Source organism: Aulonocara sp. 'chitande type north' Nkhata Bay, linkage group LG18 (assembly GCF_057382095.1).
Source record: "Aulonocara sp. 'chitande type north' Nkhata Bay isolate Kocher_YH1m ecotype deep benthic linkage group LG18, A_spYH_male_GT1.1, whole genome shotgun sequence".
In the NCBI taxonomy this organism is placed as follows: domain Eukaryota; kingdom Metazoa; phylum Chordata; class Actinopteri; order Cichliformes; family Cichlidae; genus Aulonocara; species Aulonocara sp. 'chitande type north' Nkhata Bay.
The window spans coordinates 8,512,725-8,536,896 of record NC_141361.1 but is presented as its reverse complement, the minus strand read 5'-3'; the positions used below and the strand labels follow the sequence as shown (position 1 = coordinate 8,536,896).

Sequence of the window (24,172 nt, the reverse complement as noted above, 5' to 3'; positions counted from 1 at the left end):
TGCTGTAGTAGATCGTTAGCTAAACATGCAGAATTTTGCTTCCTCTTTGTTTTGGAGGCTTTGAGTTTTAGTTCATTAATGTTTAAAATGGAAATGGGATGCTAATGCCATGCCCTATTTTTGTGTTATCAGGAGGCACAGCATCCAGGCAGAAAGGCTTCCGGGGCTGTATCCGCTCTCTGCAGCTGAACGGCGTCACTCTGGACTTGGAGGAGAGGGCGAAGATAACACCAGGGGTTCAACCCGGCTGCCCGGGTCACTGCAGCAGCTACGGCTCGCTCTGCCAGAACCATGGCCGCTGTGTGGAGAGAGCCAGTGGCTTCCAGTGTGACTGCAGCCTGTCAGCGTATGCGGGAGTTTTCTGCCAAACAGGTGAGCAGATACAGGAACACACATTTTACTATTAATATTGTGTATGGCTTAGGAAGTTGATTGCACAAGCTTTTCTCTTAGAAAAACAGATTGTTTTAGATACTTAGTGATGCTGACCCCCAGGTCTGTCCCACTCACTTTTTTAGAGGCTTTTTTGTTTGGAGTCCTTTGGGTTTACTTCTCTGTGGTTTCTTTGTTCTTTATTTAATGCAGGTTTTGTTTTTCTATCTATTTGTCACTGCATTAAGTCCTTGTTTGTTTTAGTTACGGATTTCATTTAGAGTTTTATAGTTCCCTCAATGTGTCTTTTGTCCTCATCTCCTGTGAGTTTCCCTCTGTTAACTTTATTCATGTGTCTGTATCCCCTCGTTTTTTTGTTTCTCATTTCTCGTTTCTTTTTGGAAGTTATTTTCTCTTTTGTCTGGTTTTAGTTTAATCTGGTTAAACAGTTTTTTCATCAGCCCATCATAAAAGTTTCAGTCTGCTTCACGCATTCTGCATCGCAGTACTCTCACTTCATTAAACATGACAAATGTATTGTTTATGTGTAGAGGAATACCACAGCAAGGTGAGGTACATGGCCCAGACATTCGCCCTTATCTTATTTTGGCTTTTTGAAAAGTTTGTCTTTTTTGTTGTTTGTTGCTGGGTAGCTTCTTATTGACGAGACACCTGAGGTCGAATGAGTAGAGTAAAAGTCCAGTATAACCAAAATGTCTTAAAGGCGCTCCATCGTTGGTGAAAAAATGCTGAGCTCTTAGTTAATGTAAGATTACTTCTCAATAATGTAGAGTTAAACTTTATGGAAGCATGATTTTAGAAACACATCGTGACATCTTATTTGACATTTAAAATACTTTTTTGTCACGGTTCTGGGTCATTTCGACCCAGCATTTTCAGTTTCTTGTATTTTGGTGTTTTTCTGTATTATGGTTTATTTTCTAATTCTTTAGTTGTCCTGTTTTGAATATGATAAGGTTTCAGTGTTATTCTGGTTAAGAGTTTGTTCTTAGGCTTAGTTCAATGTCTGTTCTGTGCCTGTCATGTTTGCTGTTTTACTTTGAAGGTCTTGTCTCATGTTAGTGTATTCAATTTTACTTCCTAGTCTTGCCCAGTGTTGGGTAAGTTACTTTAAATTAGTAACTTAGTTACATTACTAGTTACTTCTATCAAAAGTAACTCAGTTACTTCAAGTTACTCGTTACTTTCAAAGTAACTAGTTACTAGGGAAAGTAACTTTGATTTTACTCAGAATTCTCTTGTTAATGTGTTGCTTCCGTAACTGGATACCCAGCAAGACTGCCAGTCTTCTAGCTTGCTTACTTGCCACAAGTGCTCTGTGCCACCTACCAATAGAAAGGAAAATATAATGTGCACATTTCCACGAGAGAAATCCCACGCCTGGACCGTCGTTGACCGCCGCCATGATTCTAGCCTACGTTACAGCGTCATGTGCGCTTTTTACATCCAACACAAAAACTGCAGTCATGGTCCTTTGATTGCACTCAGAACTCGGAAATTCTGCCTTCCGAATAGGAAGATGTAGGTAACACCAGACTGCAGATGAGCTGCATACAGGGCTGGACTGGGACAAAAAATCGGCCCGGGCATTTTGACTAGAGCCCGGCCCACCATTATAGGAAAAATCATAAAGCCTTTGAATGAAAACAAACGACAGAGAAGGGACTTGCGACAGAAAAGCCGATCAGCTGATCATTGATCAGTTTCATGATTGAAGTAGAAACAGGAGAGGGAGGGGGAGGGAATGAGAGAAGAAGAGGCAGCTGTGCAGCAAAGACACAGAATAACTCCAGCTTTGTGTCTTTTTCATTGTAGCTGAAGTCCGGGACAAACTGTGTTCCTTTTCACCTCAATACGAAACGCATGATATTTTCTCTGAATACGAGACGATTCCGTTTTTTACGGGACGGTTGGAAACTCTAATAATTAACCTTATGAACAAAATAAAGTTCAACATCAGTAACATCATAGCACCCACCCAGCTGTATAGAAACTCCGTCATGCTAGCTAGTACCCAGTACGAAAAAGTCAGCATAACGAAAATAAACTCCACCTAAACTTGGTTCATATCTGACCCAGATAGACTGCAGGTCATAACTTCTTACCTGAAGTTCAGTTCGCCTCGGGTCTCTGCTCCTCCTGCGTCCCCTTTCCCTCATCCACCTGCTGGCCTCCACCACTTGCTAATGTTACTGAATCTGTGGAAGCTCCGCGATAGCCACCGCAAGAAGTAACGAATAACGACCAGTAACAACTAACGCGTTCCTGATTTTGGCATAATAACTAGTTATGTGCTCGTTACCACAATAATAACGTAGTTACTGTAACGCGTTACTTAATAACGCGTTAGTCCCAACACTGGTCTTTTCTAATAAGTTCCAGCTATGTGTCCACCTGTTCCTCATTTCCTCATCTTCCTGCTAGTGTATTTTAGCCCCTGTCAGTCAATATTTGTCATTACGTCCTCCACGTTAGTTGTGTGTGTATCCCTCGTCTTCTGTCGTCAGGTTATGTCATGCCACGCCATGCATTCCCAGTCTAGTTAAGCAATCCTAGTTTGAGTTGTGTTTTTGTATTGCCAAGTTTGTGTTTCCAGCAAATAAAGCTGCCGTCTTAAGTTAATATTTTGTCTCGGGGGCCTGCACTTGGGTCCAGCCACTGCCAGCCACACAGCTAATCGTGACACTTTTACTTTTCAAATCTCAAATACAGAGCAAAAAGATCACAATGAGTATTTGTGATACAAAAAGAAATGTTCAGTTTGACCGGGATTCGAAAAAGCGTCGAGCTAATCAATGCACAAACGTATTTTATCTAAGTAGCCTATGTCAGAATCCCCATGCAGAACTATTCTGACGCACATGCTTTTCATTGTGCATTTCTATTCTAAGGAATTTTTAGACCTTATGGTTAGTTGTTTTTGCAATTTGCTGACTATCTCAAAGCACACAGGTAAAGAAACCAAACACAAGTTCTTCTGAGGGTGGGAAGAACAGAAGATAAGAAATATGAAGTAAACCCCTTCCTCTGTCTTTAGCTCTCTTGTAACATCCTGACCAACACCACTGTTCTGTGTGAAAAGCAAAAGTTTTGGAGATGGCAAATCATTTGATATTCAGAAGAGAGAGTTTGGATTGGGTTTTACTTCAGTGGTGTCACCTGCTTTGACCCCTCTCCAGAGGATCTGTCTAAACTCTACAGGATGCTGCACAGTGTCACATCATACTTCCATCCCCTTCCCTCAGCGCAGCTGCCTTATACATCTCGCACACTGAGGTTAAAGCATAGTTTGAAGGTATGTAGGTTAGTTTTATTTCTCTGAGAAGAGTCCTTCACTGTGAAGATCAGTCCTGATTGCCTCTCTTGCCATAAAAAATTCGTCTTTCAGAGTTATTTCTAATACAGATGGGTGAAATTCCTCACGTTTATGGAGTGGAAGTTGAAATAATGCCAAAGCACTTACAAGTGAGTGTTTATCCTGCTGCCTGAAGGTTAAGAACCTATACTTTACTGAAAACATTTTTCTGCTTTTATGCTACTCAGCACCCATCAAGAAGTACTTGATGTGGTTTGATGTAGATAGCTACTGTTTCATATGATTGAAGTCTATTTTAGTGATTTGTTTTTGATGTTAAAGTCACTAACAGTGCGTCACCACGTTGACCTTTGTGTTCTCCATTAGTTCTATAACTGAGTTCAACCATCTGTCCTTTTTTAGCCCGCCTCCCACTAAACACCGATATCTTCTGATCTCCCACATCATGCTGATGCTGATGCTGATGCACGCTTTGTTTTTCTTTGTGAGTCACAGTGAGACACTCTGTGTTTGATATATTAAAAGTTAATCTCTGTGTCTGGTTGGAAAATGAAAGCAAGAAGTTCTAAAGACTAATTTCTGTAATTAGAAATATAAAGTTCCTAAGTAATAAGACATGCACGATCCTTCCTACACCACAGCCCTCATTTGAAGTTAATTAAAGTTGGAAAACACTGTGGGGATAATTTTGTATATATTTATTGTTCTGTGCCCCAGAAATAATTTGTTTACTCTTACATTATTGAAAGCAGAGCTAACACTTTTCAAACTAGAATCTTTTTCATGTAGGCTGAAAACTTAGGATGTGAAGTTTTCAAATTATTGCCAATGCTCTAGCAATCAGCTGAAAAGCAGAAGATTATTAATGATATTTTTGATAACTGAAATTCTGGAGACGTCATTAAACTGGTAAAACAAATAAGGTGGGTTTCAAATATCCAGCTAGTTCAGGCTGGGTACTTGAGCTTCACTCTGTCACACAGAGGCAACACACCTCACTCGCTCTGCAGACTCACACATGTCTGCAGTGATGTGGACAATGTACGACTCTCTTGTGGTAAAGGTACAGCTGAGAGTGAAAGCAAAGCTGTCAGTTTACCAGTTAATCTACGCTTACCTATAGCCGCAAGCTATGAATAGTGACTGAAAGGATGATATTGTGGATGCAAGCAGCAGAAGCAAACTTCATCCCTTAGAGCTGTTTCATTTAAGAGGTAGTTTAAATAAAGCCACTACTCCTCCACAGTGGAAGAAGCTAGTTAAGGTGGTTTGGGCATTTAGCTGTGATGTCTTCAGGATGGCTCATAAGTGAGGTGTTCAGGCATGTCCAGCTAGGAGGACACCCTGGGCATCGCTGCTCAAACCCCTACCCTTCCGAGCTGGACCCGGGTAAGAGAAAGAAAATGAATGGATAGATACTGTAGGTTGATGGGTTCATTCCAAAGGCTGATCTCGTTGCGCAGGAGTAAAAAGTTTAAGTTTGAGCTCCAGTGACCTTTGATACCTCAGAACAGCAGTCACCAACCTTTCTTGCGCCACGGACCGGTTTATGTCCAACAATATTTTCACGGACCAGCCTTTAAGGTGTCGCGGATAAATACAACAAAATAAAACCAGTACCGGTACCAAAAAACCAGAAGATTTATTCATAACACAGGGGAAAAGACCCAGGGAAACCGAGTTAATGATAAAAACAATAAAAATATAATGTGAAACCCATACATTTCACACCCGAGCCTCAACTCTCGCGGCCCAGTACCGAACGACTCACAGACCGGTACCGCTCCGTGGCCCGGGGGTTGGGGACCGCTGCCTCAGAATGATGATAAAATATGCAATGTGAGTTTAAAATTTTGTGTCAGTTGACTTTTTTTTTTATTATTAGAAAGTCATATATTTCATGTATTTATGACAGCAATAAGATGTTGTTGCACTATTCTTTAACCTCTTTAACTCTTTTAAAGTTTAATTTGAACAGCACTCTAAATCCTCGCCTATTTATTTTTGTCCTGTCCCAGAGGTGTCAGCCAGCTTCAAGCCTGGAACATCAGTCAGCTACACCTTCAAGGAGCCCTATGAGCTGAGCAGGAACAGCAGCGCTCTGCCGTCCTCCATCTACTCTGAGATGACACTGAGAGCAGAGAACATCTCTTTGAGCTTCAGGACGAACCAGAGTCCAGCTCTGCTGCTCTACGTCAGCTCCTACTACAGAGAATACCTGGCTGTGCTCATCAACAAGCATGGTAAGAGGGGCACAGGCCTCCTACGCTTGTTTGTCTTTTCTTCTTTTCCTTTTAATGATCTCATCTCCTTTCTTTCCTTATCCTCCTCCTTAAGTTAATTGAGAGGTGTCTTGATCCTCCTTGTACACTGTTCTTCACAGTCTTACTCCTGCTAACTCCACTTTTAGTTTTCCCAACTTTAAAGTTTTGAAACCTCAGAAACTTTTAATGCCAGCCCTCATTTTTCTCCCTAAACTTTGTCTAGTTATATTTTTTAAATTTGCTTCTCCTCCCTGATGCTCCTCTCGTTTCTCTTCTCCTCTCCTTTTATTCCCTCCTGTTCTCTCCTATTCATTCCTAACAACTTTTCCTGTTTTGACCTCGTTTCCTGCTCTCCATCATCAAAATCTGTCAGATCACTCCTCTCTCTGGATTTGCCTCGTCAGCCTTTAGCATTTTCTATACAGCCAGCTTTGCCAGCAATTAGGTTTTGTCTCAAGTTAAGAATAAAGTGTTTTCTGGACTTATCTCTGAGACCCAATGAGTGACACTGCAGGAATAAGGATTAGGTCGGCCGATAATAGGAGGCAGGTCAGCGCACTTCTGAATAAAAGAGCCGGAAACATGCTGAAGTGTTTTCTTAGCTTCTGTGTGAAATAATTGTGTTGTGAGTTTGACTTTTAAGAGTGGAACGAGGCACTTTGAGTTGAAAATTACATTTTCAGCATCCAGGAATCTAATAAAATTGGCACTTTGCTGCTAGATTAGTTGTAAATGGATTTTTTCTGGTGTTAATGACTCAGAGAAAGCTGATGGACAGCAGGGCATTAAGATTTGCTGCTGACCTTGGAGTCGTCAGGTAAATGCTCTTAAAATGAAGCGTCCAATTAAATCCCTGAGAGCTTTCTCTTGTTTGCCCTAAGATGGCTCATTTCTTTTCATCCTTGACTGCAGTTAAACCCTCTCAGCCCGAGCACTACTGCTTCACTTAGGGCCCTTTTTCCTTTTTTAAAGAATACATTTATTGTTATTAGAGCAGTAGCTGGTACGTGGTACGTCTTTAATATTTCCCCTTCTCCTCAGCACCTCAAAAAGAAGATATTGAATTGTAATTTTAACCTTGTGATATGATTTATTCACTTTGATTTATGGAAATATTGCAGATGTGAGAAAAAAAACTTTCGTTTTTAAAAACAATCTTTAATCTTCACTCTTTTGATAAATCTCCAATTAATATGCTTGACTATTAGGGGAATTAATTGGATTAGCTCTGTTATTGATGGGGAATTAGCGCTTATCCTCCTAATATGCAAATCTCAATTAATAGAACAACAACTTCTTCAAAACATTCAGATCCATATATGAAGGATTAAATGTATGTTTGCCCTGCTGGTGAAGATTATACAACGTAGCAAAGCCTAATTTTCAGGAAAAGACCAAACTTAATGCTGATGATCTCAAATCCTTCTTCTGTGAAAGTGTAGAAATGTTACTTCTTTCATATATCTGAGTTGTAACACTATTATTTGATGAGTATGTGTGTGTGTCTGTTATGTATGAAGATAAGCTGGAGGTGAGATACAAGCTGGACAGCAGCAGAGATGCTGAAGTGTTAAGGAGCAGCGTGAGGAACGTGGCCAATGGACAGCTTCACACCGTTACCATCAAGAGGCTGACAGACTCTGTGTCTGTGCAGGTAAAAACACCTCATCAGCTCATGAAATCACTGCAAGTTTGCAAATTGGCAAAGTACAACGAAATCCAGCTCGCACAAAGGCGTCGGTATTGTTTTAGGTAAAAAAAAACAAGTCCAGCGTTTAATGCAAATTTGCGAGGTTGTTGTTTTCTTACATTGGAGGAACAAAAGACAGATTAGCAGCACACAAATGATCCTGTTTGCAGAGTTAATGTGAGTGACAACAGCAACACATTCCAATAGAAACCTTTGGCCACATCCCTACCACCTTCGCTTCATAACCCTTAAAGAGTCTACAAACTGATGTTTCATTATTGTGGATCTCATAAGCTTTGGCACACAACATCATGTTTTATTCACTGTTTGCAGACTGTTGTAAAGCTGATATCTACTATAGAATTTCAGTGCACGGCAGCAATCCCGAGGGCGTTTCTCTCCATATTACTTGCTCCTTTGCACTGTCATTATCACACCAGAAAACACATCATACAAACAAGCTTCTGCTGCCACAACTCGACAAGAGTTTCTTCTTTGCTGGAAACATTTAGTTTGCATGTTTGAACCACACACTGAGAATCATTTTATTTTGTATTTCCAGAATGATTAGCAGGTGTGGCTCGTAACAGTCACAGCAGTCTCATTGTGAGATAGGTGTAGTGATTCTTCTGACACTTCCAGAATTTAGCCTGATGCAACAGGTTATGATGTTATGATGTTGCTATGTTGTTATGATGTTGCATCAAATACAATATCCTAATTGTGATTATCCAGTAACCAGTATCGTTACCAGTAATGTAATGGTGCTTGAGCCACTTGCTAAAATTATTCCATAAATAATGCAAAGTCATGCATCACTGTGTCGTAAAACCTGCTCCTTTTATGTTGATGATGTGCTTTTGTACATGCAGATAAAGAAGATGAGGTGCAAAGCTACTTAAGATAAACTTTTTTTGTTCCATGTCTTTGCCAATGAGGAGCTTATCTCAAGGGCAATAACACACACACACACACACACACACACACACACACACACACACACACACACACGCAGTTCTGGTGTGGACCACACTACAGTATTGTAAAAAAAATCCCTCTTTGTTTTAAGCCTTAGTCAGCAATGTAGTTTACTTCCACCCACAGTAGTTGGATGCAGCTATAGCAGGACAGCGCGGACAAACCGCCCATTAAATAAGCCACAGATGAAATATGAAGCATCTTCATCGTATCTGGATCTCCTGAATCTCCTATCTTGTTAACAAGAGCCTCAGATGATGTATGAGGTAAATTTTATCTAACCAGGATGCAGCAGCCAGAATGCCTATATAATTATCAACTGTGAGATAAATTACAAGGTGACCTTGTCTTGCGTGGGTGTAGCCTCCTGATTCACTGTGTTGTGAGGCTCCAGTAAACTATGAGGCACATTTCATCTTATCACTTTCCGTCATACTGAATTGTTGTATCTTTAGCAGCATACAGTATAGGAGTCATAAGGTGATGGAGATAGTTTTACATCCATTTTAAACAAATTTGAATCAAATTTGAAGCACGTTTAGAGTACCTCGTAATACCGTTTCTGTAAGATGTTTTTCTCGTGCCACACCTACCGCTCAAAGTCGCCGAAATTAAAACAAAACTTTCCTATTTAAATAATGGAAGTAGCTCTCTTCCTTCAGATTGATGAAAATGCCAGAGAAGACTTCAATCTGACATCTGATGGGGAATTCAACGCTGTGAAGTCGCTGGTGTTGGGCAGAGTGCACGGTAAGTGAGGAGCCTGTAAAAATAGAGAAGAAGCCCTTTTACTTAAAGAACACTCAGACTCACACTCATTTGAATAACAGCTCTGGGGTGTTTGGCCTCATTTCACACTCAGCTTTGGGAAACTTAAAGAAATAAATGTAGCTTTAGCTGTTCTCAGCAAGCCTGATTATTCAGATTATCTGGAAAAAAAAGAGACTGAGGCAAAATGGAAAAATGTCTGTAATCATGACTTTAACCCTGAACTTCGTGTATAGCTGCTGCAGGAACTGATGTTCAGACATTTCTGGTATCTTTCGTTTAAAAAAGATGCCATAGTTCAGAAGCCAAAAATGATATCAACTTTAATGTATGATGTCCTGAAAATGACACATGTTTGATAGCACTGTCCATTTTCTCTATAAAACACAGGTGATTATGGGTAGCTAACACTAAAAAGTAGGTATAAAAAACATTTCAGTTAACTTAAATAAAAATAGAAACAAGATTTTAGAAAAAATAAAGCTAACGATACAATATTGTTGATTAAACATTGTTTAATTGTTGGGGTTTCCATGTATTACTTTAGTGTCTTTACAGTGTAAGCTCTTGTAACTTGGCGCTTTTTAATAAAACCAATTTGAATTGAACATAAAACTACACAGGAAATATGTTTAATTTTAATGCTCATCAATTGTGGGAAAATATGTTATTACAACAAGCTAAAGGAAACATCATTGCGTATGTGTTTTAAGCCTGAAATATGATGCGTGTATGCATGACTTACTTGGCTTCACCAGTTGTTGCACTTGTGTTTTTAGCATCTCTATTAATATTATCAGTATTGTTTCGGTAATTAATGGAAGCTTGGAAGCTAGTTCAAACAGACAACTTGAGCTTTAAGAAGCTTCACTCTCAACTCGAGACAACTCGATCAGTCTTCATGAAACTTTGCGTAAACATTGCGTGAGGGCCAACGTCTTTGAAAGTTGACTGTTCTACTGAGCACAAAGAGACATTCATAGTGTGGGGGTTTACTAATTCAATTAAATTATATTTTAAAAAAGTCTATATTACTTTTTTTGAGATGCAGTAGTTTGTAAAAACAAATAAACGTAAGAACTCATCCCCATCGCCAGTTCATAGTGAAAACATGAAGAACGACTTCGGCTCAGTAAATAGGAAACACAGAAAATCAAAATCTCAGTCTAAGATGATGCAGGTGTTGTTGTAGGAGGTTGACAAATTCCCTCAGCAAATAACAGCTGTGGAGTTCAAACGTCATGCCTTTTGCAGTAACGTATCCGGGATTACAGATTTTGCAATTAGTGACCCTTATTTTATTGAAACCCTAACTTTACAGTATTATTTTTTTCTTGTGTTGTGAATTTGCCCTGTACAGTCTCTTATTTCTTGTATTTTTATTCTTTACTGTTGTGTGAATTTTCTTGCTCCATTTCTCTCTCGCGTTGCTGTTGGAACAGGTGAATTTCCCTAGTGAGGGACAATAAAGGATGTTTATATTTCTATCAAATACTATGCAAATGAAACAAAACACAACGATGGTGCATTTATGCAAAACATGGTACTGCTAAACAATCTTTTTGTTAATATTCACAAATTGGTACTTATTGCATTTTAATTATGGATATGATCTGTTTGGTCCCAGTATAAGGATGTGCTGGTGAGAAGGATTCATAAATATTAGGTTAATGGAGAATATGGGATTCAGTTTTTGTGTTTTTTGTGTTTTTGCCATTAATCTGAATTGCATTACACTTCCATTATTTTTTCCATCCCATTTCTATTAATGAGGCTAGGATAAATATTCAGAACATTTCTCTGTATAATGCAGTGTATGCATAAAGCAATACAGTATTGCAAACCTTAAAACATATGGTTTGGTCAACACAGTATAATCTGTAAACAGCATAAATCTTCATAGATGGTATAACCACTTATAGTAAAATGCATGTTATTATCGCAGTATGTGCAATTTAGACATGTAGATATTTAAAAATTACATAACAACTAAAATAAATACAAATGTTTTCCTTTTTCTATCATACAAAAATAGATACTTATTCTGGCAAATGGGGTTCCGTCGAGGGTTTACCGTGATTGGTGGGTGAGGTTAAACCAGAACTGTGTTTGCTTTAATGCACAAGTGCAGATTTGACACCTGGGGAAAAGTACTCACTCTCTGGGAGGTGTAAACCACATCTTCATTGATCTCCAATGCATACTCTTGAACTGGGACCTGTAACAGTGCTGGGGTGAGGGAGAAATGGGCTCTGTCATGACTTATTCATGCTCTCCTTGAGCAGTACCATCAAAGACAGGCTGAGATATAAGCTGTTAATAACACGAGGTGCTGAGAGGCTGCAGGCTGTGGTCACAGCTTTCTGATAAGACTCGGAGTCACAGCAGCGCACTGGTGGTTTAAAACGTAACACTCTGCAATTAATAGTGAAACATGAGTCAGTCGAATGAAATGCCTTTCATCCGGGGCATCCATCAGGACGTGCTATGTAATGAACATAAGATAATGTACAATTTTGCACCATGTAAGAACTGAAAAACTGTGGCAAAATCTTTAACAGTTTAAAAGAACAACAATTAACGAAATAATGGAAATCCACATGTAATAGAAGCCGTGCACTCATGCTGTCTTATTACACAACTAATACAAATCCCCTCAGGATCCTTTTCTTTATGCAGTAAATCTGCTCAGTGTTCCACTGTGGGTTTTAACCCTGTCATGTCAGCATGTGACCGGTCCTCTCCTCTGTCAAACCAGCAGAGGCTGGGAGTCAGATCAGGATCTGAAGAGCAGCAGGAAAGTGGATTTTCTGTCACTCCCCTCGAACCCTGTCATCCATCAGCCTAACTAATGGACCCGGAAGGAATACACAGAAACAAAGTGGGGGTAGAGAGAGTGGCTGTAGTGTATCAGCCGAGAGGAGCTTACAGGCTGCGCCAGTGTCTCCTGCTGCTCTCATCAGCATGCAGATGTGTGCTGCTTAAACCACAGTCACCTCTCAGTCATCTGAACAGATAGTGATGCAGCTGTTTCCAGCAGTAATGTGGGCTTTCACAGCTGCTGTTTACACCGCTGTGAAGGAGCAGAGGTGAATGATGGAGAGTTTGAAGTCAATAAAATGAACAGAAAGAGCTGGAGAGTGCACGTGTCAAACGGAGTGATGGATGCAGACTTTAAAGCTGACCAGCTGAACGGTTTGTGTTGTATTGACAGTGTGTGTGAGGTTGTGTGTGTCCTTATTACTGTCAATGAGCTGCCACTATTGTCCCACTCTGATAACGTGGGAATGTGAAGCAGGATCAATGTACCTGTCAGTGTTTGTCGTGCTTTTTGTCGTGTCAGATCACCCTATTGGTTGACAGAGCAAGCTTCTGAAAGGTTAAAAGTTCAGTTATCTGAAGTGATTAACTAAACTGTCCTATGGAAACCATAAGGTTTATATTTTTAAAGCTGTTGTCGAAATGATGACACACATGGCTTCTTTTAATGTAAAGCATTTCGTTTACATTTTAAATTTACATTTAAAGTTAGTCCTAAAACCAAGTTAACAAGTTCAGTCTGATAATAAGACAAAACAGCAAAGTCTGGTCGCTGTGGCATGCCAGTAAATTGTAAAACTATAGATTAAACTTACAAGGTGAAGCTAACTTACGGCTGACAATAGATACACATTTCTTAGTGATACAATGCTTCTCACTAAACTCTTGCCAAAAAAAGCAAAGACATGCACGTCTCAAATACTCGAAGCAATGAGTTACAGACGTGGACAAAATTGTTGATACCCTTCAGTCAATAAAGGAAAAACTCACAATGCTCACAGAAATAACTTTCATCTGACAAAAGTCTTAATAAATAAAAATTCTATGAATGTTAACCAATGAAAGTCAGACATTGTTTTTCAACCATGCTTCAACGTAATTATTTAAAAAATAAATGCATGGAACAGGCCTGGACAAAAATGATGGTACCCCTAGAAGAGAATCAAAATAATGTGACCAAAGGGACGCGTTAATCCAAGGTGTGTCCACTAATTAGCATCCCTGGTGTCTACAATCTTGTAATCAGTGAGTGGGCCTATGTATATGACTCCAGGTAGTCACTGTGTTGTTTGGTGACATGGTGTGTGCCACACTCAACATGGACCAGAGGAAGCAAAGGAAAGAGTTGTCTCAGGAGATGAGAAAGAAAATCATAGATAATCATGTTAAAGGTAAAGGCTATAAGACCATCTCCAAGCAGCTAGATGTTCCTGTGACTACAGTTGCACATGTTATTCAGAAATTTAAGATCCATGGGACTGTAGCCAACCTCCCTGGACGTGGCTGCAGGAGGAAAATTGATGACAAATCAAAGAGACGGATAATCCGAATGGTAACAAAAGAGCCCAGAAAGACTTCTAAAGAGATCCAAGGTGAACTTCATGCTCAAAGAACGTTAGTGTCAGATCGCACCATCCATCGTTGTTTCAGCCAAAGTGGACTACATGGGAGACGACCAAGGAGGACACCATTGTTGAAAACAAATCATAAAACAGCCAGACTGGAATAAGCCAAACTACATGTTGACAAGCCACAAAGCTTCTGGGTGAATGTCCCGTGGACAGATGAGACAAAAATGGAACTTTTTGCCAAGGCACATCAGCTCTAAAAAAATGAAGCATATCAATATCCTACTGTGAAACATGGAGGAGACTCTGTTATGTTCTGGGGCTGCTTTGCTGCATCTGGCACAGGGTGTCTTGAATCTGTGCGGGGTACAAGGAAATCTCAAGACTATCAAGGAATTCTAGAGAGAAATGTGCTGGCCAGTGTCAGAAAGCTTGGTCTCAGTCGCAGGTCATGGGTCTTGCAACAGGACAATGACCCAAAACACACAGCGAAAACACCCAAGAATGGCTAAGAGGAAAACATTGGACTATTTTAAAGTGGCCTTCTATGAGATGAGCCCTGACCTCAATCCTATTGAGCATCTTTGGAAAAGCCGCCCTTCAAACCGGAAACACCTGGAGCAGTTTGGTCATGAAGAGTGGGCCAAAATACCTGCTGAGAGGTGCAGAAGTCTCATTGACAGTTACAGGAATCGTTTAATTGCAGTGATTGCCTCAAAAGGTTGTGCAACAAAATATTAAGTTGTGGGTACCATCATTTTTGTCCAGGCCTTTTTCATGCATTTATTTTTTAAATAATTACATTGAAGCATGGTTGAAGGCAATGTCTGAATTTCATTGGTTAACATTTATAGAATTTTTATTTATTATTACTTTTGTCAGATGTAAGTTATTTCTGTGAGCATTGTGAGTTTTTCTTTTATTGACTGAAGGTTCACTGAGCGATCCTTCTCCTTGCACAAGGCTTGCTGGTTGATTTGTAAAGTTACACTTTCAAATCATTATAAAATCAACAAAAGGGCAAAACTATCAAAAGTGGATTATATGGTTGTCACAAAAAAAGACTTTTTGGTATTTTTTATTTCAAGAGTCTGATATTTTCTTATTCCCAGAATCTGATGACCTGGATCCAGACCTGGATCCAGACCTGGCCAAGTTGGCGTCCCTCGGTTTTACTGGTTGTCTGTCTGTGGTTCACTTTAACACCATGAGTCCTCTGAAAGCAGCTCTTCTCCACTCAGACACCAGCCCTGTCATCATCACTGGACCTTTAGTCCAATCTAACTGTGGCTCTGCAGCTTCAACCAATCCCTATGCAGCTGAGAACACACACCACCTGTCAGGTAAGAAAGGAGGAGCCTCATTTGCATCATCTGTGAAGAAGCTGTTTTGTGGTAATTAAATTATTAGAGTAATTATTAGAGTCCATAACTGACACTAAAAAAAAATATATATATATATATATATATATATATATATATATAAATATAAAAAATATAAAGGGATGGTCGTGTAAACTGTTTGGTACACAGAAATCCTCCAGCCAGAATTTATCATTCCAGCTCAGGGTTATTTCTCTGGGTCCAATCAAGCTGGCATATAGCCCGCTGTGTGCTTTGCAGTTTGGAGAAGACGTGATGTGCAGAGGGTGGGATGGGAGGTCAATAGAGGCTCAACAGTGAATTCTTGCCTCACGCCATGGCTGGAAAGTTGTTTCATAAAAAGCGAAAGCCCAATTTTCTTGCACTGGAAACATCAGCCTTGCTGTATGAGCCCTTGAATCACCCAGGGTGCTGTACTTTTGCTCACTGCAGATGGGAGTTCTATTAATATTCCTAGAAAAATATATTAAACACGCCCCAAAAAAACATTCAGAGGATACCTCTGCCCTTTCATTTTAAATGTAACTGCTGTTCTCGCTGGCCTAAACGCCTAATAATTTCCAACCCTTTTAACGTGATGATAATTGTGCAATAGCAGGTTAGAACGTGTGTGTGTGTGTGTGTGTGTGTGTGTGTGTGTGTTTGTGTGTGTGTCTTATTGATGGGAGCTGCTTTTTGTGAGCTGCATTATGGTGTCATTAAATTTGTACACCTTGTTGGGACGACAAATGACAATGTGCTTGATAACGTAATTAATTAGACCCACACAGGGGAGTTACAAACAGTTCCTCCGGTCTTGTTTTCATCCAGTTTTATATTCCTTAAACAGTCGTCTAACTTGCTGCTGTAGTATTTGCTTTGTATCTGTTTTTATGAGCGTTATTGTTTCTCTAAATAGCCCTCCTTGTCCATTTCTTTTGTCTGACCTGTTTATTTCCTCTTATTGCCTCTCATTCATCTACCTTACCTCGCTTTTCTATTAAAGCTCTCTGTATCTCTTCTTTTAATTCACGTTGCCCTTGGTTTTTCATCCTTACTGCGTCTATTTACCTCGTTTTTCCCTCTTTATCTCATCCTTTCTCTTTCTCTGCTGTAGATCAGTCTGGTTCAGCAGGTTCGGGTCAACCTTTGATCAATGCCATTAGGACGGACTCGGCTCTTATTGGAGGTACTGTTTTTTTTTTTTAAACATACTTCACTATACCGTGAACCTTCTTCACCTTGTTTTGCTGCGTTTTGCTGTTGAACTTTTCTTGAACTACGTGTGACTCAATATTTCAGCGATAAGGGGATTTTGGCAAAGGTGATATGATGAGCAAAATATTTCATTTGAACTAAATTACATCGCCCCGCTTCACTCCAGAACGATTCAAAATGAAGATTGATTCCAAAGTGTTCCCATAAAGTTGTAGCGAGACAAAAGTGAGAGATTCTGGTGTTTCAGTGTACAAAGGGCAGCTGAACTAACCAAACCTCTGCTGAAACTTTCACCCTGTTATCTTCAAAAGTTTTAAAACCAAAGTAGTAAAGCGCAAAATTGATTTCTGTTTTTGAATTCCAATTAGATGAAACTTTCTCTGAATGAAGAAATGTGTCAAACAGGAGTCCAGCTGGGTACAAATGTGTGAGATTCTGTTCAGTGTGTGCTGAAGTTAGATTAGAACAACCAGACTGCAGGGCAAGAAAGCCGACTTACCCAGGAGAGATGGGCAGACAATGTACTGTGAGACTGAGCACTGTGAGAGATTTACAAGTGAATTACAATGTGGATTCTACTCAGTTCATTGTCTAACCCAATTATAGGACTGTAGGTATTAGCTGCAGGACATCGAATTATTTCCAGCTTCCTTATGATGACAGTTCTTTATGTTTTTTTGACGAGTGATTTCCAAAGGCTAAGCGTGTTACTGTTATTGGCATACTTACAGTCAGATAAGAAAAGTAAGACTTTAATAAATAAAAATGTTAGTGTTTACCTTTTAAAGGGCTTCTTGTGTTACATCTTTGTCCCTGAGATGAGATATCCACTCTGTCAACAAACCCAACAGCAGCTGCTCAGCACTAACTATTTTGTACCTTCTTTAATTAACATTTTTTTTTTTAATAAACAGCACTGCGAGCAGGTTTTGAGCCACCTCAAATAGGTGCAGGGATTTATTGAAACGTGTGCAAACATACAAGGACTTGCAGGGTATAAGGCAGAGATGGAGTGATATTAATATTTGGTTTGACCGCCTTTTACTCTGAAACACAGCCTCTGATCTCTGTTAAGCAAGCTTTGTTGTGATTTCTGTAAGTAGTTCTCCAGGCTTGTAGTTTGTAGTGCTTTTAAACTCTATTGTGTATTATTAAGTCCGCTCCATTGATTCAAATATAAAGTTTAAGTGCGGGCTACATAACATAAAAGACCTGTCCAAACCTGAATGCCTGGATATGTCTGCCCTGCAGGTGTCATCGCTGTTGTGATCTTTGTGGTTGTGACTGGGCTGGCGATAACGGGCAGATTACTCTACCAGAGAAAAGAGACATATCGAAACCAGCAAGTGAAGGACCGGCAGGAAAACAGCCAGGATTTTGCTTTTAGCAACCAGGCTGATTCCCAGAGCGTCCCCTGTGAAAACCCAAAGGAGTATATCATTTAACAAGAATCCTGAATGCCTGATGAGATGGTGGTTTTTGGAGGGGTGCAGACCGGACTGTCCGTCATCCCTCAGCACTTCAGACTGCACACTGAGCCACAACGCAGCGGCTCCACGCAATAGAGAACGTATAAAAGGAACAGTTTTGTCTTTTACTGTATATTATGTATATAGTGAATCAAACAGACTACAGTGCTGGACCTTAAAAGTGTTGACAAACTTGTTTCCACTACTATAAATATTAAAAAAAAAAAATGTATATGTGGGAAATTATGTCTACAGCAGTCTCTAGGTATTGTCACTCTGTCATATTCAAAGGCTGCAGGTATTTTGTGTTTTTATTTTTTTATGGGTTGATTTAACTTTATTTCTTTATTCCTGAGAATCAGGTTGTTTGCAGTTATTTGGCTGATGGTGCATTTTTATGAGGGTCATGAATGTTGTTTGCTTAACTGGAAGTGGAAAAGTCTGTCCCTTAATCAGGCCCTCAGGAAGACTACTTCTGTAAGTGCTGGCATTTGTTCATTTGTAATGCCTTTTTATTATGCGGGAAGTTTTGGGAGAATAACAATTTGGAGTTTCTGGAACCTTGAAGACGTCTTTAAAGGAAAACTGTGCGAGCTTGTACAATTGTACTTTGTCAGAGGAATTTAGCTAACAAACATCTATGGACTGCTTTTGTCAGCATTTCAATTATACATTTTATTGAGTGATTTCTTTCCAGCCATGCTGTGCTAGAACAGATTCTTTTGGTCCTTTTTAAGTGACATCTTAAAGTCAACAGTCTTGCTCACTTGTGAATAAGCACATATTGCATTTGTACTGTTGGTACGCTGCAGTTGTGGAAATAAGAGATTTTTATACAGTAGGGACTCATTTTCTCCTTTCTTTCCTTTTCAGTCTCTTCTTTTCTCTTCTGAGCACACCACAACATTAAACCTTTTCTTGTAGTTTTCTAGCTTTTTATATATATTTTTCTTTTATTAAAGTTTTCTCCTCCCTGCTGCATGTTGCCTGCTGGGAGCATCATCTCCAAATGCTCTAAATGTCTCTGAATGGGGAAGTTTTTATTGCTGGCGGTAACAGTGCGGCTGTCTGTCACCTCATTCACTGCACACAGAGACGGTTAATGTGTTTGTGAAATGCTAATCTGCTCTGATCTGACAGGTGAATTGTGATTTGATGGAAAGCAGAGACAGAGGAGAATAATAAGACTGAAAGATAATCTGAGAGACTGTGTCAAGCAAACATGGTTATAATGAAAACACCACCAAGCAGAGAGGCCCAACAGCAGCTGTTTATCAACACACGCACACACACGACCGTCTCTCTGAGAGACCCAATGCACAGATGGGATTTTAATGACAAAAGTTGCTAAATCTTCAAAGTGCATAATTCATCTCTTTGCGTTGTTGTCTGTCCCATTCTTGATTCCAGAGAGTTCATTCTCTGGTGAAGAAGCACTGACTGTCCTCGCAGCAGAAGTTACTGCAGTGCAGCACTCTTTAGGTTCAACAGGTAACTTTGACATCCAGACGAGCGTGCAGACTGAACTGTGCTGGATGATACGCTGCATATGTATAAAGCAAATAAGACGTTTCTCAAGACCCAGAGAAGAACATTTTCAAAAGTTTCCTCTGCAAACACAGCATAACATTGGCACCAGTCACTAATGTGGGATTTGTGAAGTGATTTGTGGAAACCGTGTGCAAACTGTCACTGTGAGCGTCTCTGGTTTTGTCAAACCATTTTAACACGACGAACAAGATTACAACCATGTTACATTTGAGGCTGATCATTTTCTACACTATTATGTAGAATTTTGTTAATTTGTCATTTAAAGGATGAAGACCTGGTCACACGAGAATTAAAGGAAGCCTGTGTTTTTAGGAAATTGCATTATTGTATTATATCATATTTAGTACTGTCAGCGAGCTAACCATGCTAACGCGTTGATGCTGTGCAGCCACACGCACGGGGCGATCCGCAGTAACTCGTTAACGGAGATTTGCCGCATTAATGCAGTTATGGCGTTAATGTCATTTTATCGAGATTAACGCTTACAGCACTAAGTATATTATATTATATTATATTGGGCTATACAACCACTTCAGAGTGGTACCGTTGGTGTGGGAGGCTTACATCCCACTTCCTGTTGTATATTTTCTGTTGTCATCAAGTGGACGTATTAAAGAGAACTGGATGCTGTATTAAAACATTGTGGCTCTTTCATTCACGTTCTAAATAAAGCACGGGCTAGTTATCCTGTATGCTCTGCATGCTCGCCAAATTTAAGCCCGTGAATATAGGAATATAATCTGTGACACTCCAGAGAGCATGCATACCCGAGACTCCCACATGCCACTCCTACTGACTTCCACTTGGCTCCCTCAAACCGACTAATGGACTTTAATGAAATAATCATACCGCTACTTTCAAAGCATTACTGGACTTTTGGTCTAATACTTTGATCTGTTACTGAGCTGAATGTATCAAACTCTCACGATTAAAACAAAAAAAATTACGTTTTTGACTTTAAAAAATTGTCTAAAAAGAGTAAAAAGAACGAGTTAAAAATCAGAAATGTGCAGCAAAGCCTGTAATGTGAGCACAGCCACAAGAACTATACATTCTTAATGCTCCACTAGCTGATGAGCTACAGCTTCTTGACTGTCTTTTAGTTTAATTGTGTAATGGGCTGTTTACACTGCCTGACATTTCGTCATTAACTGAGTAAAGAACTTTCCAAAATAAAATCAGGAAGTCCTTATTGTCATCAGGTTTGTCCACTCACTAACTTAAACGTTTTAAATACATATTTAAATTCATGTATTTTAAATTTCAGGTTCCCAATTTTATTTATCTCTGGCTCTACGTTCCCTCAAATGTTGAGAAAATGTGCAAATTGGCTAATAACCTAACTTAATGTGATTAAAATAAAGCAAAAAAAATTTGCTTAAATTCACTTTGCATTGGTGCCATGTTAGATCATTAACCTAGCAGGTTGTGGGGGGTTATTATTATTAATTTGATGAAACTCACATCATGTGACCAGGTCTGAAGTTATGCAGTTTTCTTATTGTCATCAAACTCTGTGAAGTTAAAAAACAACAACAACAACAGGTAACTGATATTAATTGTGATATATATTTCTCTGTGACAAGTAATCATAACCAGTGAGACTTTACTTTGATTGATGAGTCATTTTGAACACAGTACACAGGTGCACCTATAGACAGGATAAAACATGGACATAGCTTCCAGGTCTGAAAAGCATTACTGAAGTGCCTTAAACCTACAGTTTTTTAATTGTCCAGCAGGGGGCAACACCTCTTTCAATAAAACTTACAGTTGTGTAGAAGTCTATGGGAAAACACTCCCTGGCTCCCTTGCTCTGTGTGACTTCAGTAAATATTCCCCTGATGGATTTATGGTCATTCGCCATAACGAATAACAACATTAAGCCCATTTTGTAAATTACTGCCATCCAGAGAGTTGTGAGGGACTTATCAAAGATATGCTCATTGCACACTATTTCACTGTTGGAGCTGCCCCTCCCTCATTGCATCTGGTTTCAAACGGCTTGAAATGCTCTACTCAAGGCTTCATAACAGGACTTTATTGACCAACAGGCCAAATCAGAGTGGCTACGTCCATCCTTTATACTGTCTGTGTATAAACTGTCCTGCTATGGGAAATGCTTGCTAAAGTATTTGTGTGTGAATCTACTGCTGAGCTGAGTTGCTAACATAGAAGTACGTAGCGAAGTCCCGGTAAGGTTTGCCAAAAACTACCGTGGTCTCAAATTAGTTTTTGGGAGTTTTTTTCAACAGTACTGAGGCTAGAAAAAAAGTTTGGGGAAGTGAAATTTGACCTTTTCATGGGATTTATTGACTTTAAGTTAAATATAGAGTAATTAAAGTCTTATTCTTCAGTATTATTTTTTTTGACTGACAGTGGTGTAGTTTCTCTCTGACAATGCACTTGTTTAACGATGAAATGTTGTCAGTGTATCTGTAGTGTTAGTGAATACAGTGATGTGAGTGTGAGTGACATGCAATAGAAATATACAGCTTTCATCCATAACTCTGGTTGTTTGGTTATCAACAAAAAATGCCTGTTTGATGAAAATAAATAACAATGCTTTTTTAAAAATAAAAACTATCATGTTTTCATGCTTTACACACGAATTGCAGGAGTGTTAAACAGTAATTGTGTTTGTGAATCAATTTGTTCTTACATTTGCATATCTGAAGGGTTCTGCAGGACGATGACATGTGTTTCCGCAACAAAATGAAAGAAAATTAGTTGAGGTAGGATTCTTTACAAAAAAAATGTAAACCACTGCAATCTTTTGTTTCTTTGTTAAATGAATGTGACATACAGCAAAGACTTCCCCCTCAATAACCATAACAATTTACATACATTTACATCTTTTATGTGTGTTCCTTTTAACTGGAGTGTGGGAGGATGCTCATCCTTCAGTGCTGACATTTATGATGACTGTTAACATCCCAGAGATGAGAGAAATATGTAAAGCCGTGTGGCATCCAGGAGCAGAGGGTGACAAAGTGATTGCCTGTGAAGAGTCACTTAGCGCCTCTCTCTGTTCAAGCGCTAAGACGTCTGAGGTTATGATATGATTCAGCTGCCGCACATCAGTGGTCCCTGCTCGATTCATTTAAATATCCGCTTACTGGTTGTGATCAGAGGCCACAAGTAAAGCTGATAACTGACATCTTCAGCATCAGCGGCGATATCAGAGACTCGCTGAAGAAAACATCAAACGGATCAAATAATCTCTACAGCCAACTAGAATTTAAACTCGTTAAAGGATTCAGTCTCATCTGTGGGCAGTGCGGTATACATCTAATGCGTCTGATTAGGATGATAAATACCAGTCTCTTCCCCTCTTCGCCAATCAGTTGACAGCAGAGGGAAAGAGACTGTCATCCTGGGTTAACATTTGAAAGAGCTTTGATGTGCTGGCTTTTTCATCTGCGATGGCGCTGTGACTCACAGGGCTTTATGTAGCTCCCTTCCTTTGGTTATTTTCGATACACACAGTGGTTGAAGCTTTGGAGCTGCCTCTGTTTTAAAGCAATGTCGTGTTAAAACTGCACCGGTTGATGCCGCACTGAGCGTTTCTCCTGAATGGTGTGCTGTGCACGTTTGTCACAACCATACAGTATTTTTGCAAAATATACAAAGTGCAACAAATATGTTTTAATTTAACTTTCCGTTATTCTAGTTTTGCTTGATGTTCATTCACATGTTAGATAAAGGCACCTGAAAATTGTTCTGGAGTTGTTACGCTGAAAAAAATATTATAAATTACACATTGCTTTTAAAAAGTAATGCATTATTTTACTTCATGCTTTTTATGGTGTGGAGGTAAATGCTAACAATATAACAATAAACATTATATAAGTCCACTTATCTTAACAATTATATAAGGACCCTCTATGGTATGGTTTTGCCCTTACACAGCAAACCACATTGTTGGTTAGTACAAGCTGGTCGTTAAGTTTCAGTGAGAGCAACTGCTAAGAATAATGTGATTTCTATTGCCAGTTCCCTTCAGACTAAAATTTGAACCTTACCACTGCAACCATTACATTCCAAAAACCCAAATTTAGATTGAAGTTTGCTCAGTTTTCATGGATATTTGTGATTTTTAGCAGATCACCTGATATCTTCCATGCAACTAGTGGCAACCGCTGCAGTCTGCTAGCAAACTAAGCAACTGCAAGGAGGTTTTTTAATGCGGCACCCAGTGTTGGTCAAGTTACTTGAAAAAAGTAATCAGTAACTGCTTCCCCAAAAAATTTATCCCGTTACTTTACTGATTACTTATTTTCAAAGGTAATTAATTACTTAGTTACTTTTTAAAAACACGATTTACAACCTGAATAGGTAATAAAGCGATAGATCTTTCAGCCCAATTCTACTTTTTCTGCATAATCCATCATATGTAATCAAATGGAAAAGTCTCTTTTTAAAACTTGTTTTATTAGTTTTAATCTTTTAACTTTATGCATCAAGCAAAAATTTAATTATATGCAACATTCTCTGACTGGAAGAAATTTGTTTAATATTTAAACCTATTTTCTGCACATTCCAGCACATAAAATATTTTTTGTGTGTGTTTACACTCACTCTTTCAAATAGATGCAAGTAAAACACAGCAGAAAATAAATAAAGTCACAGACTAGCGGTCCTGTTGCTCTATTTTCACCTGTAAAGCAGGAGTGGCGTAGGCGGAGGTTTACCCTGGTGCAGGTGTGCCGCGGCGGTCAGTGGAAGAATCCGCGAGTTTCTCTGTGAATTTCCCATTACATCATTGCGCACTCG

The 24,172-nt window shown here is 39.3% G+C and overlaps 1 protein-coding gene across 1 annotated transcript in view; it reads left to right on the top strand.

Annotated features, from left to right (window-relative positions):
• Positions 1-21,957, top strand: part of LOC147307936 (contactin-associated protein-like 4) — a 146,254-nt gene extending 124,297 nt beyond the window's left edge. The window contains exons 18-24 of the mRNA XM_086271142.1: positions 133-372; positions 5,728-5,952; positions 7,494-7,627; positions 9,304-9,391; positions 14,910-15,140; positions 16,276-16,347; positions 17,628-21,957. Coding sequence (XP_086127268.1) covers positions 133-372; positions 5,728-5,952; positions 7,494-7,627; positions 9,304-9,391; positions 14,910-15,140; positions 16,276-16,347; positions 17,628-17,821 — 1,184 coding nt within the window. The 3' untranslated portion in view covers positions 17,822-21,957. The remainder of the gene's footprint in view (positions 1-132; positions 373-5,727; positions 5,953-7,493; positions 7,628-9,303; positions 9,392-14,909; positions 15,141-16,275; positions 16,348-17,627) is intronic.
• The last annotated feature ends 2,215 nt before the right edge of the window (positions 21,958-24,172 follow it).